The 20,646-nt window shown below is 43.5% G+C and overlaps 1 protein-coding gene across 1 annotated transcript in view; it reads right to left on the reverse strand.

The window, feature by feature from the left end:
* SEC24A (SEC24 homolog A, COPII component) overlaps window positions 1-20,646 on the reverse strand; it is a 93,831-nt gene that overhangs the window by 21,801 nt on the left and 51,384 nt on the right. Inside the window, exons 10-13 of the mRNA XM_077266041.1 lie at window positions 19,883-19,995; window positions 11,321-11,439; window positions 5,360-5,415; window positions 2,249-2,455 (exon numbers count right to left, since the gene is read on the reverse strand). Coding sequence (XP_077122156.1) covers window positions 2,249-2,455; window positions 5,360-5,415; window positions 11,321-11,439; window positions 19,883-19,995 — 495 coding nt within the window. The remainder of the gene's footprint in view (window positions 1-2,248; window positions 2,456-5,359; window positions 5,416-11,320; window positions 11,440-19,882; window positions 19,996-20,646) is intronic.

The following is a 20,646-nucleotide window of genomic DNA, read 5'->3' on the forward strand; positions in this document are numbered from 1 at the left end:
TTGACAAAAGTAACATTAAATAAAAGATCTATGAAAATGAACAAATGAAAGTCAGACATTGCATATCAACCATGCTTCCACAGAATTTTTAAAAATAAAACTCATGAAATAGACCTGGACAGAAATGATGGTACCCCTGAAAATAATGTGACAAAAGGGACATGTTAAATCAAGGAGTGTCCACTAACTAGCATCACAGGTGTCTACAATCTTGGAATCAGTGAGTGGCCTGTATATAGGGCTACAGATACTCACTGTGCTGCTTGGTGATATGGTGTCCTGAGGAAGCGAAGGAAAGAGTTGTCTCAGGAGATCAGAAAGAAAATTATAGACAAACATGTTAAAGATAAAAGTTATAAGACCATCTCCAAGCAGCTTGATGTTCCTGTGACTACAGTTGCACATATTATAAAAAAATGTAAGATCCATGGGACTGTAGCCAACCTCCCTGGACGTGGCCACAGGAGGAAAATTGATGACAAATCAAAGAGACGAATAATACGAATAGTAACAAAAGAAAAGTATCTAAACAGATTAAAGATGAACTGCAAGCTCAAGGAACATCAGTGTCAGATCACACCATCAGTCGTTGTATGAGCCAAAGTGTACTTCATGGGAGACAACCAAGGAGGACACCATAGTTTAAAAAAAATAAATAAATAAATAAAAAAGCCAGACTGGAATTTGTCAAACTACATGTTGACAAGTCACAAAGCTTCTGGGAGAATGTTCTATGGACAGATGAGACAAAAATGGAGCTTTTTGGCAAGGCACATCAGCTCTATGTTCACAGAAGGGAAAATGAAGCATATCAAGAAAAGAACAGTCCCTACTGTGAAACATGGAGCAGGCCCTGTGATGTTTTGGGGCTGCTTTGCTGGATCTGGCACAGGGTGTCTTGAATCTGTGCAGGGTACAATGAAATCTCAGGACTATCAAGGGATTCTAGAGAAATGTGCTGTCCAGTGTCAGAAAGCTTGGTCTCAGTCGCAGGTCATGAGTCCTGCAAAGAATAATAACCCAAAACACACAGCTAAAAACACCCAAGAATGGCTAAGAGGAAAACATTGGACTATTCTGAAGTGGCCTTCTATGAGCCCTGACCTAAATCCTATTGAGCATCTTTGGAAAGCGCTGAAACATGCCGTCTAGAAGAGGCAACCTTCAAACACGAGACAACTGGAGCAGTTTGCTCTTGAGGAGTCGGCCAAAATACCTGTCGAGAGGTGCAGAAGTCTCATTGACAGTTACAGGAATCGTTTTATTGAAGTGATTGTCTCCAAAGGTTGTGCAACAAAATATTAAGTTAAAAAAAGTACCATCATTTGTGTCCAGGCCTATTTCATGAGTTATTTTTTAAATTCTGTGGAAACATGGTTGAAAAGCAATGTCTGACTTTCATTTGTTCATTTTCATAGATCTTTTATTTATTATTACTTTTGTCAGAATAAAGTTATTTCTGCGACCATTGTGGGGTTTTCTGTCATTAAAAGAGAGGTACCAACAGTTCTGACCACATTTGTATAACGCACAATGATAGTGCGGTCCGTTGTCGGCTTGACTACTATTGAGCTGAGCCAGTGACCGAGTGCACCGTCGTCGTGCACATCGCACAGTGACAGAGCAAGTGCTAGCCCAGCCCCTAAAACCCAAGGTCACCGACGAGTCTTCGGTTCAGGGAGCGGGCAGGGGCTACAATAGTGACCCCTGATGATGCAGAGCATCCCAGCATGTACTGGGAATTCTAAATGAAGGGTCTTCAAAGAGGAAGTTGTAAAAAACAAAAAAAGAAAGGCAGTTAGTGTAACTAGGGAAGGAGAGGGAATTTTTAATTAAAGTATATCAGAAAATAGATTATGGTATTAATCAGATAGGCATTTAGGATAAAAATATATTTGCACTTGAGACCACCACTTAAGTAGGCTGAAGGACCTAAGTGACTGCAGTAACCAGGTATGACAGCAGTGATCTCTAGAACAGCTTCTTGAAATGCCCAGCATTTACAACATTAACCAGTTCAGGACAGTGCTGTTTTTAGCTTTGTTATTTCTTCAGCTGCCCAAGGGCAATCATTTTTCACTTTCATTGCCAATATGTCTTCATGAGTTTTTAGCAGTAGGAGTTGTATTTTTTAACTGAACTATTTAATCCACCATCCAATTATTCAAAAATGAGAAAACAATTATTTGTAGGAAAGATTAGGCAAAAATTTAGCCAAAATAAGCGTTTCCTTTCCATAGAGGCTCACCTTGGCAGAGGACTTTTGGTTTGGCTCCTCTCGGGGTTTCAAGGCTCCTGCACCCAATGTTGGCAGTTGTGTTTGGAACACAGATATTCTTCCTCCGGTGGGGGAGATCAGCTTGTAGGCGGCCTGGAGGGCTGGCCCAAGAGCGCTCTGAGTCTCTGATGACTTTGTGAACATTTCTGGAAGGTTCTTTAATAAGTCCTGGACCAACTAGATACAGAAATATTAAACATTAACTCTTTTCTGGCAGTTGTCAGGGATCTAAAAAAAATAAATGGGGCAATAGGGAAGATTCCATAAAATAGTGGCAAGAATTACCTACCCATCAAACTCCCCAGTGCTCTGCTGATCCCCTCTAGTATTTGCTTACCATACTATAAAGGTGCCGCACAACTGAAGCCAGTGATTGGTTGCAGCGGTTGCTGGTAATGTGTGAGGCCAGTGATTGTGTACACAATCATCAGCCTCCATGGTGTCTAGCAGGGTCAGTTGTAGGGCACAAGTCATACAAGAACTCATGGGGAGCAGCAAAGCAGGGACAATTCAACAGATGGGTAATATTTCATGCATTAATTCTCCCCATTTTTGTTGGCTTAAAGTCTGCTGTGTGGCAGAATCCCAATAATAGAAGTGAAAACTGAAGCAGTCAATCTGGACCCTTCCATACTGTATATCATCATGTGTAAATTCTAATAGTCACACAATAATTCAGTCTTCCTGCGGCACAAAGCTTATAGCCAATGTTTTAGTATAGCCTAGGTCCATCCAGACCATACTTTCTTCCTATTCTACCTGGCCTATTTAACCTATTTAAAGGGAATGTGCGGCGGTTTTTATTTTTGTATTAATAATTATTTCTTATAGAATCATTTTTAAACCTAAATGAAACGTGTTTTAATATTTTCTTTTTCTGCAGCCGCTGGGGGCTGCCATTTGTATTTGCCGGTGTGCACAACACTTACAAACTGCAGATACAGCAGTCCCAGTGTCCGACCGCATCTCCTACACTGTGGCTATCTCAGCGCAGAATTGGGCACGTCCCATGGGCTCTCCAGTCCGCCGCTGTGGGGGGAGCCAGGTGCCATTTCTTTGTAGCCCAGAGCTGTGCGAGTAGGGAAACAACCTAAGCCAGCAACCAAAAGGAATCACAACCTGGAATTTATTTCTTAAAGTTAAAAACATATCAAACATTGCTGCTTGAGGAATCTCGCTGGATACATGTTTTTAACTTGAAGAAATAAAATTCCAGATTTGGATACATTTTTGATGCTGGCTTTGCTGGTTTCCTTTTGTTGATCCATGGCCTAACAAGCAGCCGTACGACCAACTAAGTGCAGGTGAGTTGCGCAGATTCCTCCTGAGCTGGGCGCACAGCTACAATTTCTCCCTGTCACCACTCGTGCAGTTTCAGCCATGAGCGGTGACAGGAGGTATGGGGCAGACAGAGGTGGGGAGAAGAGCAACAGGAAAATCGAGCTGTTCTCACCACTGGAATAAGTCACCACCGCAGCTATGATGTGAGCGCCAAGAGCAGTGCTGCCGCTTTGCTAGCTTGGCATTAGTAGTACAATGCCAACCTGTGCTCACCGCGGCTGTCACCACAGTGTTCACAGCAAAGTAATCACTAATGATGAGTGCTATTGCTTGTTACTAGACTCTGCCTGGGGTATGACAAACATGGGCAATCCCTGCAGATTTTGTGGCTGTGGGAACTCAAACATGTCACTCGAGTACCCGCGATACTTGTTACATACCCAAGCACCCTACACAAACTCGGGTAACTAGCACTTGCGCTCATCAGTAGTAATCACCACACTGCTGTGCTCTGAACACACACTCCGCTCTGCTATATCAGTGTAAAGCCTCATTCAGATTCCTGCATTACAGACATTTAATGAGGCTTTACAGCAACATCTGCAGCACAGTGAAGTGCAGTACAATCTTAGTGGTGTATCTAATGCTCATCATGTGCGCTACATCCTGCGGAGATGTATCTAATCCTATCATGCTTACTACAGCCTGGTGAGCTGTGTATCTGATCCAATCATGTGTGATACAGTAAGCAGCGCAGAACCAACCCACAGTCGGCACTGCCAGTGTTCTGTGACACTGTCTACAAGTCGGTATCATTTTGCAGTCACCAACAAAATGGAGCCAAACTGTGATCCTAAACTTTATCCTCCCTTAGGATATGCGCACACGTTCGGTTTTGCTCAGGAAATTTCTGCAAGAAATCCTGGACATTTTCTGCAAGAAATCCGCAAGCGTTTTTTTCGCGTTTTTTGTGTTTGACGCATTTTTTCCGGAGCTTCCCAATGCATTAAATAGCGGGAAAAATGCAAAAAATCCGCAAAATTAATGAACATGCTGCATTTTTTTCACGGAAAAAAAACGCATCATGTGCACAAAAATTGCGGAATGCATTCTAAATGATGGGATGCATAATGTATGCGTTTTTATAGTGAAAAAACGCAAAAAAAATGCAACGCGTGCCCACAGCCTTAATCTTATGCAAACACCCAGGAGGAGAGGAGTGACACCAAAAATATGGAGCAGATCTCCCCCCCCATTTCCTGCTGCCATATTATACCTAGTATTACACTAGGTTTTCATGGCAAGTGTCATCAGCTGTGCTTTCTAGTGTTTAAAGTAGAAATTATCAAAACTAATTAATCTTCATACTTTGCATAATTTAAAAAAAAAATGTTTTTCTAAAATGTAAAAACACGCTGAAAAAAAAAAACTTGGTGTGTGGAGTGGGCTCAGAAGTGGAGCACACTCCGCACACAAGTGACATTTGCTGCAGCAACTGCAACTAAAAGCTGGGCATCATCCGAGACTAATGAGTCCTCTGTTCTGCAAATAACCATGGGATAATGTTCCCTGTGGGGTCTAAAAATAAAGAGGAAACTTAAACAGAAAGAAATAAAACAAAAATGGAATAGAATGGGGTAACACTTCCCAGCCGATTTATGGTGAGCCCCTTACATATTTTATTGGTCTCGTTGGATACACTAATCCAATCAAACCCACTGCATAAACCTGAAGTGAACCCTTTCTTAAACAATCTCGTCATTTTACAACGTGTGTGAATATTTGTACTATATTCCATACCTCTTTGCATTCATTTAAATTAACCAACAGGTTCTCCGGCATTGGGATAAACACATCTGCAAACGGACACAGATAATCTGAGTTACAGGTTATTGAGCAACAAATGTAGAAAACCAAATCAATGCTGATTGTGTAAAAGCAGAGAGAAAACCCCATTGATGGTGGGAATGGTGCAAACAATCTCAGCTGCTATGCAGGCGATGTAGTATGAAGGGGCAAGGGGCATCAAACAGGTTTTCCTCTCTACAAAACTTCTTATGGAATACAGAAGAGAAAAAATATAAAGTCCTGGATTTACCAACAAGTTCCCCAAGATTAAGCATTGTACATGCACCTTCTAAAAAGCATGAAGACCTGAAGATTGGAACAGAGAAATAATGATAATGCTGCACCAGAGACCAATTCTAAAGTATACACCATCTTATAGTGAGCTTTCACCAGATTGAGCATGTCAGACTGGTAACATGGAATAGTGGCTGAGCGGCTGAGATACGTTTTTGTTTATTTTTATTTATTTTTTTTTCTAATTTCTCTTCCATGTTGTGGAGATTTTAGCTTGCAAAGTTTAGGTTATAATTTATGTTGTGTATTACTAGAGACTTGTCTCTGGGGTTGTATACTTCTTCCTCTGAAAGAGGTTGATCAATCAAAACCAGCAACATGCAGGGAATAAAAAATAAAAAAAGCCCCCACTATAGCTTTTAAAGGGAACCTGTCACCCCCAAAATCGAAGATGAGCTAAGCTTACTGGCATCAGGGGCTTATCTACAGCATTCTGGAATGCTGTAGATAAGCCCCGATGTATCCTGAAAGATGAGAAAAAGAGGTTAAATTATACTCACCTGGGCGGGCGGTCTCCGCTGCGGTCCAGACCGGGCCTCCCATCTTCATAGGATGACGTCCTCTTTTTGCAGCTCCGGCGTACTTTGTCTGCCCTGTTGAGGGAAGAGCAAAGTACTGCAGTGCGCAGGCGCCAGGAAAGGTCAGAGTGGCCCGGCGCCTGCACACTGCAGTGCTTTGCTCTGCCCTCAACAGGGCAGACAAAGTACGCCGGAGCTGCAGCGTGAAGACAAGAAGAGGACGTCAACCCTATGAAGATGGGAGGCCCCGGTCTGGGACGCCCATCGGATCGGACCGCCCGCGTGAGTATAATGTAACCTCTTTTTCTCATCTTTCAGGATACATCTGGGGCTTATCTACAGCATTCCAGAATGCTGTAGATAAGCCCCTGATGCCGGTGGGCTTAGTTCACCTTCGATTTTGGGGGTGACAGGATCCCTTTAACAGGTTTTATTTTGTTTGAGGAGATCACACAGTGTTATATATCTCAATGTGCTGAGAAAAGAGTAAAGTGTGTTGATCTACAGCAGCCACTGTGAGGAGGGACAGTACAGCAGAGCTAACCTTTTCTCATTACAAACACCTCACTCTTCTCCACAGTGCAATCCGCTCTCTTGCATACCCTCCCCCCACACTGACCGCTGTGAGATTAAAGCTGAAGAAGTGTAAGGAATCATACAGACCTCTGGTCCCCCCACTTGTAATCACTCCACGGTGAGATCAGACTCATTACATGAGTCAAACAGGAAAGCTTGACCAAAGCCATTAAAGGGGCATGCCCCCCACACTATGTTGCTGCATGCTTCTGCTTGGTCAACATCATACAAAGAAAAAAAAGCACACCCACTTGGAAAAAATCTCTGGTAACACCGTTTTGAGCCTATTAAATTAGAATCTAAACTTTACAACGTAATATCTCCTCGATGAAGAGGAGACATTAAAAAGGAAGTTTTTATTATTTTTTACTCAGCTTTGCACTATTCCATAATGTGGCCAGTTTAACATGTTCAAACTGGTAAAGTGTCCGCTTTAACTATATCCAAGCATTGAGCAAACTATTAAAGGAATGTATCATCAGAAAACCAGCCAGTTATATCAGATTTTAATGATTAACGTTTTTTTGCAAAGTGTTTGGGTTTCTGAGCATGCTATGCTGGGCTTCTGTACTACATACTGTATATCAGTGTTTTCCAAATGCCAGTGCTCAAGGCGCCCAACAGATTAGGTTTTCAGGATTTCCTTAGTAGTGCACAGGTGATGGATGTATCATCGAGGCATCAGGTTCTCTCACCTGTGCAATACAAAAGAAATCCTGAAAACATAACCTGTGGGGGCCATGAGGACTGGAGTTTGGGAAACATTGCTGTATATAGAGAGGTTGCCTTTCTTTATAACCTTGTCATGAAAAGAAGGCTGCTCATAAAGAATAATAATAAAGTCTTCTTTATAGAACAAAGCATGAGGTCAAAAAACTAGTATAAAAATTGTAATTTTTAAAAAAATATACATTAAGTAAAAGATAGCGGCTTCAGCGCTCTAGAACATGCTTTATTATGGGATCACAAATACACTGTTCAAGATATAAAGGGAACACGACAATTTAACTCCAAGTCAATCACACTACTGTGAAATCAACCTGTTCAGTTATGAAGCAACACCAATTGTGAATGGATTTCTCCTGCTGTTCTGTAAATCAAACAAACAGGTAGAAATGATAGGAAATTGGAAAGACAACCCCTATAAAGGAATGGTTCTGCAGGGGGTGACCAAAGACCACTTCTCTGTTCTCATCCTTTTTGGCTGGTTTTTTTTGGTCACTTATCCATTTTGTCATTGCTCTCATCCCGGAGGTTGAGGTACTGTACAGTAGCACGAGGTAGTGTCTACAACCCACAGAAGTTGCTCTGGTAGTGCAGCTCATCCAGGATGACACATCAATACAAGCTGTGGCAAAGGTAGCCATGTCTTTCAGCACAGTTTCCAAAGCATGGAGCAGATACCAGGAGACAGGCAAGTACACCAGAAGGGGAGGGGGTGGAAGGAGGGCAACAACCCATCAGCAGGTCGATACCTCCTCCTTTGTGCAAGGATAAACCAGAGCCCTGCAAAATGACCTTCAGCAGGCCACTAACATCCATGTATCTGCTCAAACTGTCATAAACAGACTCCTTGAGAGTAATTTGATGTCCACAAGTGGGTGTTGTACTTAAAGCCCAACACTGTGCAGAGTGATTGGCATTTGCCAGAGAACACCAAGATTGACAGATTTGACATTGGCGCTCTGAGCCCTTCATGGATGAGAGTGGGTTCACACTGAGCACATGTAACAGACGTGGCAGAGTCTAGAGACGTCGTGGAGAACGTTCTGCTGCCTGCAACATCCTCCAGCATAACCGGTTGGACAGTGGGTCAGTAATGGTGTGGGAGACATTTCTTTGGAGGGTCACACAGTCCTCCATGAGCTAGCCAGAGGTACGCTGACTGCCATTAGGTAATGGATGAGATCCTCAGACCCATTGAAAGACCATGTGCAGGTGCAGTGGGCCCTGGACTTGTTCTGATGCATGACAATGCTAGGCCTCATGGGACTCAGCAGTTCGTGCAATGTGAAGGCATTGATGCTATGGACTGGTCTACCTGTTCCCTAGACCTGAAACCAATCGAGCAAACCATGTCTCCTTCAATCCACCAATATCACGTTGCACCACAGACTGTCCAGGAGTTGACTGATGCTTTAATACAGGTCTGTGAGGAAATCCCTCAGGAAAAATCTGCCAACTCATCAGGACCATGCCCATGTGATGTAGGGAGGACACACACATCAACTGAAGTTGGATCAGCCTGTAATTTGATTTTCCACTTTGATTTTGAGCTTCATTCCAAATCCAAGATCTCCATGGGATATTAGATTTTGATTTACATTGCTAATTTTTATTGTCTGCAACGCATTCCACTATGTAATGAATAAATATTTGCAACTGGAATATTTCATTCAGTGATATCTAGGATGTGGTATTTTAGTATTCCCTTTATTTTCTTAAGCAGTGGACAATAACAGCAGCAACGTTTCAACCCCTAGTATAGATCCGAGCCTTTGCCTATCTACTACATCACTACTAATAAATGATTTAAAATGGGGGGGGGGGGGGGGGAAACATTTAAAATTTAACAAAAAACTATGCTTTAAACAGTAGGTTATTTCCTTATGACACATTCCTTTTAAATCAGACATTACACAATTTTATCCTGCTTCTCATTTTTTGAGCATGTCGTGTCATTTCCTTTCATGTGGGCTCCGGCGCTGGGCCCACATCTATCCTGGCACATGCCAGCTGTTTTGAACAGCTGACATGTGCCCTTAACAGCCGCGGGTGGAATCGTGATCCACCTGGGGCTGTTAACCTGTTAAATGCCGCTGTTAATCTCTGACCATCGCATTTAATGTGATTGTGCCGGAAGCGCATCACTAATCCCACCCATCGGTGATCCAGTCACTAATCCCGACCCATCGGGTCACCGATGGGTCGGCATGACAACCAGAGGTCTCCAGCAGACCTCTATGGTTGCCATAGCCAGATTGCCATGAGTGCCGCCTGGTGAACGGTGCTTATAGCAAGTGAGCATTTCTGCTACATACAGGCAATCTAATCATCGCCTGCATTTAGCAGAGCCGATTAGGTTATGGCAGTTTCTATTGAAGCAGGGAAAAAAAAAGCAGGCGTAGCGGGGGAAGGAAAAAAAAAAAAAAAAACGCAAAAATTATGGTTTTTCTTGGTCGCCGCAATATTGCAATAAAATGCAATAATGGGAAATCAAAAGATCGTATCTGCACCAATATGGTATCATTTAAAAAAAAAAGTTAGCTCAGCACTTAAAAAATACTCACCCAGCCCTAGATCACGGAAAATGGAGAGGCTACAAGTCTTAGAAAATGAAGCAATTTTTTTTTCATACAAACTTTGGATTCTTTTCACCACTTAAATAAAAAACAACCCATACCTGTTTGGTGTCTATGAACTCGTAATGACCTGGAGAATCATAATGGCAGGTCAGTTTAGCATTTGGTGAACATAGTATAATAAAAAAAAAAAAGAAAAAAAAAAAAAAAGAAAACTCTTGTGGAAATGCACTTTTTTGCAATTTCGCCACACTTGGAATTATTTTCCCGTTTTCGAGTAGATGACATGGTAAAACCAATGATGTTGTTCAAAAGTACAACTCGTCCTGCAAAAAACAAGCCCTCACACGGCCATATTTACGGAAAAATAAAAGTTGTGGCTCTGGGAAGAAGGGGAGCAAAAAACAAAAGCAAAAGCGAAAAAGGGCTGTGGTGTGAAGGGGTTAAGCACTGTCTTGTCACAATGTAGTGCAGGTTCTGCTTGACCATGTACCTGCTGATTTGTAAAGTGCAGCAGAATACGTAGGCGCTATATAAAGCGAGATACTGTGTGATAATGTCCATCAGCAGCGAGTGGCTGGGGTTAGCCGGCCACAATATGAATAGTTAGGCTACTTTCACATTTACGTCTTTTGAAATCCGTTGCAATGCGTCGTTGTTGGAAAAAAACGCATCCTGCAAAGTTGCCCGCAGGATGCGCTTTTTTCCCCATAGACTTGTATTACTGACGCATCGCGACCTATGGACACACGTCCATATGTCGTGCACTGGATGCGTCGGTACTTGGCGGACCGTCGTAGCGAAAAAAAACGTTCAAGGGAATGTTATTTTCGTACGTCGTGTCCTGCATTTTAAACTGCGCATGCCCGGCCGGAACTCCACCCCCTCCTCCCTGGGAGTTTGGTATGGGCAGCGGACGCGTTGAAACACTGCGTCCGCTGCCCACGTTGTGCAGAAAATCACCACTGTCCATCGGTACTTTGCGCCAACGCTTTGTGACGGCCCCGTACCGACCGAAGTGTGAAAGTAGCCTAAAGGGCTCCAGAGCACACATTATTGGGCATTGTGACCACTATAATCGGTGTCAGTCACTACCTAGTGGCGGACCCTCCTTACTTTCCTCCCCACCACTTCTGCCAGGAGAGACGCAGTGTCAATGAATGGAGTCAGATGCCGATAGCATGTCTCCCCAGCTAAGCACAAGGAGCACGGAAAGTACTTACCATCGATATCAGACACCACTAACATTTGGGGCTGTGACAATCCCTCCTGTAAACTGTAGAAATGGATTGTGCTGTCAAATGTGATGAAGCCAATCTTCGTCCTTGTGTTGCCAGGAAGCCTGTTTGGGAAGAAGAGTTTGGAAAAGCCAGTGATGGTTAGTTACATGACAATTTACTTCCGCACAAGTGGTATTCAAAGCAAAAACAGTCAGCGTTTGGTCATGTGCATGAGGCTCTACTGGCCATAAAGACTCCAGTGCCATTACAAAAATGCCAAGCAGAACTTTACCAAGATGCGACTAAAGCTTTACTGGCAACAACAGGGCAACTGCAATCATGTGTAACTTGGGAAGCAGCATAAAGGCAATAAAGGCATGTTCAGATAACAATAGGGATACAAAAAAAATGAGGATTTTTCCTATGGTCTTCTGAATCTGGCCTAAAAACATACTCCTGGGCAGCAGGCAACAAACTTAATAAAGGGGATGTGGGAACTACAATACCCAGAGAGATCAGCAAAATTAGGATTATTTAGCTTAGAAAAAAAGACAACTGAGGGGCGATCTAATAACCAGGTATAAGTATATAAGGGGACAATACAAATATCTCTCCGAGGATCTGCTTACACCAAGCAAGGTTACGGTCACAAGGGGGCATTCTCTGCTTCTGGAGGAGAGAAGGTGTTAGGGCAGTGAGAATCTGGAATTCCTTGCCTGAGGAGGTGGTGATGGTGAACTCAGTTGAGGGGTTCAAGAGAGGCCTGGATGTCTTCCTGGAGCAGAACAATATTGTATCTTACAGTTATTAGGTTCTGTAGAAGGACGTATATCTGGGGTTTTATTCTGACAGAATATAGGCTGAACTGGATGGATAAATGTATTTTTTCGGCCTTGCTAACTATGTTACTATGTTAGGGTGGCTCAGTGGTTAGCACTATTGCCTTGCAGCATCAAGATCCTGGGTTTCAATCTGACCAATAACATTTTTGGAGTTTGTATGTTCTCCTTAAGGTACCCCAGACTCTTCCCACACCAATAGGGAATTTCAATAGGGCCAGCAAGTGATGATATTCCATGTTTAGTACTGCAAAATATGTTGGGTGTTATAAAAGCAAACGAAAATATACATATTTTTATATTAGCCACATACAGTACATGTTGCAGGCCAGTAAAGGTACAACCTCGATTTCATTTTTGATGTAAATATTTAATTTTAACTTCTAGAAACATTTTATCATAGAATGATTTCATTCTATCAGTACCGCCAATCTCATGGGATTTACCCCATCATACCGTTCTTTGTTTAGAGTTTTCTGTAGGGTCATGGAACACAGCAGGGACCTGATGTCCGTTTCTGGACTTTTTGTTCTGGGAAGAGGTCCCTATATCTCAATGACCTACACATTGCTGTCACAGACTGCACTGGGGATGTGAGGACACATTTCGGGTTCCTCACCACCCCTGTACTGACATCAGTACACAATCTTCTCAAGGTGTGTCAGCCCCAAAAAGTTGCTGGGCAGCACTCCTTTAGAGAGAGGGAAGGAGGATTAGACTAGGATGGCAACAGATTCCAAAAACCAAGAAATACTGAGCCGGTAAATTCTGCTGCATGCTGGAGACCTGCACTGAGGCCTTATTCACATGGTACCGGTATCAGTGTGTCTATTTTTTACCATAAGTGTAATCTGTGTGTCCATCATCCATGTGTCCTTTGTTACCATCAGTATTAATGACGGATGGACAAAAAGGACAGAGCTTCTCCTATACTTTGCAGTGTTAATCATGGACAGTACAGATTGTACACGGATGCCACCAGACTGCTGTATGTGTTTATAAACTGACCCATAGACTTCTACTGGCCCCGGTCTTCCGTGCTGACAGAAGAAAATAGACATGTCTCGGGAGTTTTGCACAGACACACGGTCCGTGAAATAGTCTGTGAATATAGCACCATCTATTTATATAATTGCCTTGTAATGTTTTAAATTTCCTGTTCAGTCCAGATGTCACCGTATCCCAGAATTCCATGTGGAGAAAGTTCACCGACTGCCATATTGGGACACCCAAGTGATGGGTGTCTCAATTTGGAAACTGCTGCTGGTACCAACCTATTGCGCGGTACCACCAGCGGAACACCATCGCACCACACACACACACACACACACACACACACACTACAGGTCCTTCTCCAAAAATTAGCATATAGTGTTAAATTTCATTATTTACCATAATGTAATGATTACAATTAAACTTTCATATATTATAGATTCATTATCCACCAACTGAAATTTGTCAGGTCTTTTATTGTTTTAATACTGATGATTTTGGCATACAACTCCTGATAACCCAAAAAACCTGTCTCAATAAATTAGCATATCAAGAAAAGGTCCTCTAAATCAGTGATTTTCAACCTTTTTTGAGCCGCGGCACACTTTTTATACTTAAAAAATCCCGGGGCACACCACCAACCAAAATGGCACAAAATGACACTAAAACAGTACATATTCTACATATAGTTAATAATATAGATTCTAAATGTATTTATACTCACTCAGTGTGAAACCTGGGCCTGTTTCGATAAACACAAAAGGGATATCCTGGCAGGAATGGTGGAAAGACACACACAAAGCTCTTCCTCAACAGTTCTCAGTCTCTCCCTGTTTTTAGTTTTTATCGCAGTCAAGCTTGAGAAGCCCAGCTCACATAGATATGTGGTCGAAAATGGGAGCAATGTCAAAATAGCTTTGTTGGCCAGAATGGGGAACTCCTTGGAGTGGTACTGTGCAGTGTATATATACAGAGGAGAGGTACTGTGCGGTGTATATATACAGGGGAGAGGTACTGTGCTGTGTCTATATACAGGGGAGAGGTGCTGTGCAGTGTATATATACAGGAGGAGAGGTACTGTGTGGTATATATACAGGGGAGAGGTACTGTGCGGTGTATATATACAGGAGGAGAGGTACTGTGCAGTGTATATATACAGGAGGAGTGGTACTGTGCAGTGTATATATACAGGGGAGAGGTACTGTGCAGTGTATATATACAGGACAGGAGGAGAGGTACTGTGCAGTGTATATATACAGGGGAGAGGTACTGTGCTGTGTATATATACAGGGGAGAGGTGCTGTGCAGTGTATATATACAGGAGGAGAGGTACTGTGTGGTATATATACAGGGGAGAGGTACTGTGCGGTGTATATATACAGGAGGAGAGGTACTGTGCAGTGTATATATACAGGGGAGAGGTACTGTGCAGTGTATATATACAGGACAGGAGGAGAGGTACTGTGCAGTGTATTTATACAGGACAGGAGGAGTGGTACTGTGCAGTGTATATATACAGGAGGAGAGGTACTGTGCAGTGTATATATACAGGAGGAGAGGTACTGTGCAGTGTATATATACAGGAGGAGTGGTACTGTGCAGTGTATATATACAGGGGAGAGGTACTGTGCAGTGTATATATACAGGACAGGAGGAGAGGTACTGTGCAGTGTATATATACAGGACAGGAGGAGTGGTACTGTGCAGTGTATATATACACAGGAGGAGTGGTACTGTGCAGTGTATATATACAGGAGTGGTACTGTGCAGTGTATATATACAGGACAGGAGGAGTGGTGCTGTGCAGTGTATATATACAGGACAGGAGGAGTGGTACTGTGCAGTGTATATATACAGGACAGGAGGAGTGGTACTGTGCCGTGTATATATACAGGACAGAAGTGGTACTGTGCAGTGTATATACAGGACAGGAAGAGTGGTACTGTGCAGTGTATATATACAGGACAGGAGGAGTATTACTGTGCAGTGTACATATACAGGACAGGAGGAGTGGTACTGTGCTGTGTATATATACAGGAGGAGTGGTACTGTGCAGTGTATATATACAGGAGGAGAGGTACTGTGCAGTGTATATATACAGGACAGGAGGAGAGGTACTGTGCAGTGTATATATACAGGACAGGAGGAGTGGTACTGTGCAGTGTATATATACAGGAGGAGAGGTACTGTGAAGTGTATATATACAGGAGGAGAGGTACTGTGCAGTGTATATATACAGGAGGAGTGGTACTGTGCAGTGTATATATACAGGGGAGAGGTACTGTGCAGTGTATATATACAGGACAGGAGGAGAGGTACTGTGCAGTGTATATATACAGGACAGGAGGAGTGGTACTGTGCAGTGTATATATACAGGAGGAGTGGTACTGTGCAGTGTATATAAACAGGAGTGGTACTGTGCAGTGTATATATACAGGACAGGAGGAGTGGTGCTGTGCAGTGTATATATACAGGACAGGAGGAGTGGTACTGTGCAGTGTATATATACAGGACAGGAGGAGTGGTACTGTGCCGTGTATATATACAGGACAGAAGTGGTACTGTGCAGTGTATATACAGGACAGGAAGAGTGGTACTGTGCAGTGTATATATACAGGACAGGAGGAGTATTACTGTGCAGTGTACATATACAGGACAGGAGGAGTGGTACTGTGCTGTGTATATATACAGGAGGAGTGGTACTGTGCAGTGTATATATACAGGAGGAGAGGTACTGTGCAGTGTATATATACAGGACAGGAGGAGGAGAGGTACTGTGCAGTGTATATATACAGGACAGGAGGAGTGGTACTGTGCAGTGTATATATACAGGAGGAGAGGTACTGTGCAGTGTATATATACAGGAGGAGTGGTACTGTGCAGTGTATATATACAGGGGAGAGGTACTGTGCAGCGTATATATACAGGACAGGAGGAGAGGTACTGTGCAGTGTATATATACAGGACAGGAGGAGTGGTACTGTGCAGTGTATATATACAGGAAGAGTGGTACTGTGCAGTGTATATATACAGGACAGGAGGAGTATTACTGTGCAGTGTACATATACAGGACAGGAGGAGTGGTACTGTGCTGTGTATATATACAGGAGGAGTGGTACTGTGCAGTGTATATATACAGGAGGAGAGGTACTGTGCAGTGTATATATACAGGACAGGAGGAGAGGTACTGTGCAGTGTATATATACAGGACAGGAGGAGTGGTACTGTGCAGTGTATATATACAGGAGGAGAGGTACTGTGCAGTGTATATATACAGGAGGAGTGGTACTGTGCAGTGTATATATACAGGGGAGAGGTACTGTGCAGTGTATATATACAGGACAGGAGGAGAGGTACTGTGCAGTGTATATATACAGGACAGGAGGAGTGGTACTGTGCAGTGTATATATACACAGGAGGAGTGGTACTGTGCAGTGTATATATACAGGAGTGGTACTGTGCAGTGTATATATACAGGACAGGAGGAGTGGTGCTGTGCAGTGTATATATACAGGACAGGAGGAGTGGTACTGTGCAGTGTATATATACAGGACAGGAGGAGTGGTACTGTGCCGTGTATATATACAGGACAGAAGTGGTACTGTGCAGTGTATATACAGGACAGGAAGAGTGGTACTGTGCAGTGTATATATACAGGACAGGAGGAGTGGTACTGTGCTGTGTATATATACAGGAGGAGTGGTACTGTGCAGTGTATATATACAGGAGGAGAGGTACTGTGCAGTGTATATACTTCAACAGCCGCCCAGCCCAGGCCCCCAGCACCTGTCCTGTATATATATTATATACACTGTATCTATACAGGCTGTGCTGGGGGCCTGGGCTGGGCGGCTGCTGTAGTATATATATATATATGTCAGCTGCAGCCGCCCAGCCCATGGCCGCCCCAGGTCACCCAGAGTAGACTGTCAGAACATACAACGATAATGATAGCATGGCACTCACTCAGGTGCCGGTAGCAGCTCCGGGAATCTGCCTGTGCCTGATAAGTTCAGCACTGCTTGCAGCCAGGAGAGTAGAGCAGGAGAACTCTCCGCCCACAATGTCACGCTGGCTGGCTGTGTCCTTAACCCCTATGTGTGCCTGGCCCTGCACTGACTGAGATGCTTGTGCCAGGCAGCGCAAATTGAAAGGGTAGAAAGGGTTAAAGCATAGTTTGGGGAACTTTCCCCACGGCACACCCGACCATGTGTCCCGGCACACTAGTGTGCCGCGGAACACTGGTTGAAAATCACTGCTCTAAATGACCTATTACCCTAATCTTCTGAATCAACTAATTAACTCTAAACACATGCAAAAGATACCTGAGGCTTTTAAAAACTCCCTGCCTGGTTCATTACTCAAAACCCCCATTATGGGTAAGACTAGCGACCTGACAGATGTCAAGAAGGCCATCATTGACACCCTCAAGCAACAGGGTAAGACCCAGAAAGAAATTTCTCAACAAATAGGCTGTTCCCAGAGTGCTGTATCAAGGCACCTCAATGGTAAGTCTGTTGGAAGGAAACAATGTGGCAGAAAACGCTGTACAACGAGAAGAGGTGACCGGACCCTGAGGAAGATTGTGGAGAAGGACCGATTCCAGACCTTGGGGAACCTGAGGAAGCAGTGGACTGAGTCTGGTGTGGAAACATCCAGAGCCACCGTGCACAGGCGTGTGCAGGAAATGGGCTACAGGTGCCGCATTCCCCAGGTAAAGCCACTTTTGAACCATAAACAGCGGCAGAAGCGCCTGACCTGGGCTACAGAGAAGCAGCACTGGACTGTTGCTAAGTGGTCCCAAGTACTTTTTTCTGATGAAAGCAAATTTTGCATGTCATTCGGAAATCAAGGTGCCAGAGTCTGGAGGAAGACTGGGGAGAAGGAAATGCCAAAATGCCTGAAGTCCAGTGTCAAGTACCCACAGTCAGTGATGGTGTGGGGTGCCATGTCAGCTGCTGGTGTTGGTCCACTGTGTTTCATCAAGGGCAGGGTCAATGCAGCTAGCTATCAGGAGATTTGGGAGCACTTCATGCTTCCATCGGCTGAAATGCTTTATGGAGATGAAGATTTCATTTTTCAGCACGACCTGGCACCTGCTCACAGTGCCAAAACCACTGGTAAATGGTTTACTGACCATGGTATTACTGTGCTCAATTGGCCTGCCAACTCTCCTGACCTGAACCCCATAGAGAATCTGTGGGATATTGTGAAGAGAAAGTTGAGAGACGCAAGACCCCACACTCTGGATGAGCTTAAGGCCGCTATTGAAGCATCCTGGGCCTCCATAACATCTCAGCAGTGTCACAGGCTGATTGCCTCCATGCCACGCCGCATTGAAGCAGTCATTTCTGCCAAAGGATTCCCGACCAAGTATTGAGTGCATAACTGAACATTATTATTAGATGGTTTTTTTGTTTGGTATTAAAAAACACTTTTATTTGATTGGTCGGGTGAAATATGCTAATTTATTGAGACAGGTTTTTTGGGTTATCAGGAGTTGTATGCCAAAATCATCAGTATTAAAACAATAAAAGACCTGACAAATTTCAGTTGGTGGATAATGAATCTATAATATATGAAAGTTTAATTGTAATCATTACATTATGGTAAATAATGAAATTTAACACTATATGCTAATTTTTTGAGAAGGACCTGTATAAGCACCACTCACACAGCCTCTTGCGTGGTACCCCCAGCAGAACACAGTCGTGAACACGCCGCCACCGGGATCAGCCGAATGATTCACTGACTGCCATCATCTTTGTATAGGAAGTGTGCATGCGCAGTTTTAATGTGACCGCTGCTATCTGTCTGCACGAAGATGGCGGCGGCCTGATTTACCAAGTCTGCGCGAATGAGGTGAAGGTGCAGTGAATCATTCGGCTGATACTGGCAGCAGCTGTGCGAAGTGCCTACAGGCAGAGGAAGCCGGTCACATTAAAGGAGTTTTCCCAAGAATGAAAGTTCATTTTAAAAAATGACTGTGTCTGGCCATGTACGGAGCATACCACATCTCCTGGGTAGGGAAGAAAGCAAAAGACAATACTGACATTACAGCAGGGGATCACAGAGGATTCATTTTGTGAGGTAAAATATTTCACTGACTGTTTTTAAAATATATTTTACCTCACAAAATGTATCCTCTGCGATCTCCTGCTGTAATGTCAGTATTGTCTTTTGCTTCCTCCCCTGCCCAGGAGCTGTGGTATGTTCGGTACACGGTCAGACACAGACAATTTTTAAAATTAACTTTTGTTCGTGGTAAAACCCCTTTAAAAAGCAAATATCAATGCCAACATGGCTCCTCATAAAAAGTACGCCTATGACAATGAAAGGATAGAGCAAAGGCACAACGTCGAAGACAACAAAGGGCAAATGAGACTCTTGAAGAGCAACAGCATTGCTGGGACAAAAACAATGCATATAAGCGTAGGCATCAAGCACATGAGTCCCCTGATGCAAAAGTCATTAGATTATCACAGGATGCCATTAGGCAACAACAGCGCCGCATGCCTGCCCCCATCGTGACATTACCGCCCTCCCGATGCGATAGCATCGGGCCTCCATCTAGTAGATTATAATGGGTAAATGTATACATGGGGAAAAAAACAAACAAAACACAGATACAACATGTATGCTGCTACGTACACATCTTCATGATGCGTAAGAAAGTGTCTAGAAGAAAATGACAGTACTGACAAACATTCACATTTATAGTGCTTCTACTCACCATTCCAGATTGTCAAGTAAAGTCTGACAAACTGTGCTCAGATAGCCCGTCTCTATGGCATTGTGGGACACATCCAACATAAACAGGTACACAGGAGGCTGAGGGGGACGCAACTGGAAAATAAAGGGGAAAGGTAAAAGGAGTTTTGCCAATTACAGTAAAACCAAGCAAGGGTGTGAGCAGACTGAGTGTTTGGATGAAAACATTTCTGCACCATTTCTGCAGCTCTTGGCAGGAAAAACGCAGAGTAAAATATGCACGTTTTTGCAAGCGGTTTTTGGACAGCAATGAATGCTATAGAGATAGACTAATATATACACAAATATGTAGACAGACATATAGACCGACAGACATAATTTAACAACTCTGCCAACATATTATAAAACTGCACCCTGTGGAGCTTATTGGACAGCTTTTTATGATTAAATAAATGAGAAAGCTACATGGAGTCCCCCCTTCCCATTGTTTGCAACCAGCAAAATTAAACCAGAAAGCTGTCAGCTGATATTAGCAGACTGAGGATGTCCCTGGATTTGACCCCTTCCCGGCCTAAAAATACAACTGCACATCTGCCCCAGCTTTGCCCGACTCTTCCCGATGCCCTGGTGCTTTGTCAATCGGGGTAATGAGACTTAGGGCTTATGTCAGCTGTGAACTGGGCAAAAACACAGTAGACATCAAGCCCTGGTGCTAGTAATGGATAGGTGTTCATCAGACACTCCCACTTCTAGCCCAGTAGGAAAAACACATACAAAAATACTTCA

This window comes from Ranitomeya variabilis, chromosome 5, assembly GCF_051348905.1.
Source record: "Ranitomeya variabilis isolate aRanVar5 chromosome 5, aRanVar5.hap1, whole genome shotgun sequence".
In the NCBI taxonomy this organism is placed as follows: Eukaryota; Metazoa; Chordata; class Amphibia; order Anura; family Dendrobatidae; genus Ranitomeya; species Ranitomeya variabilis.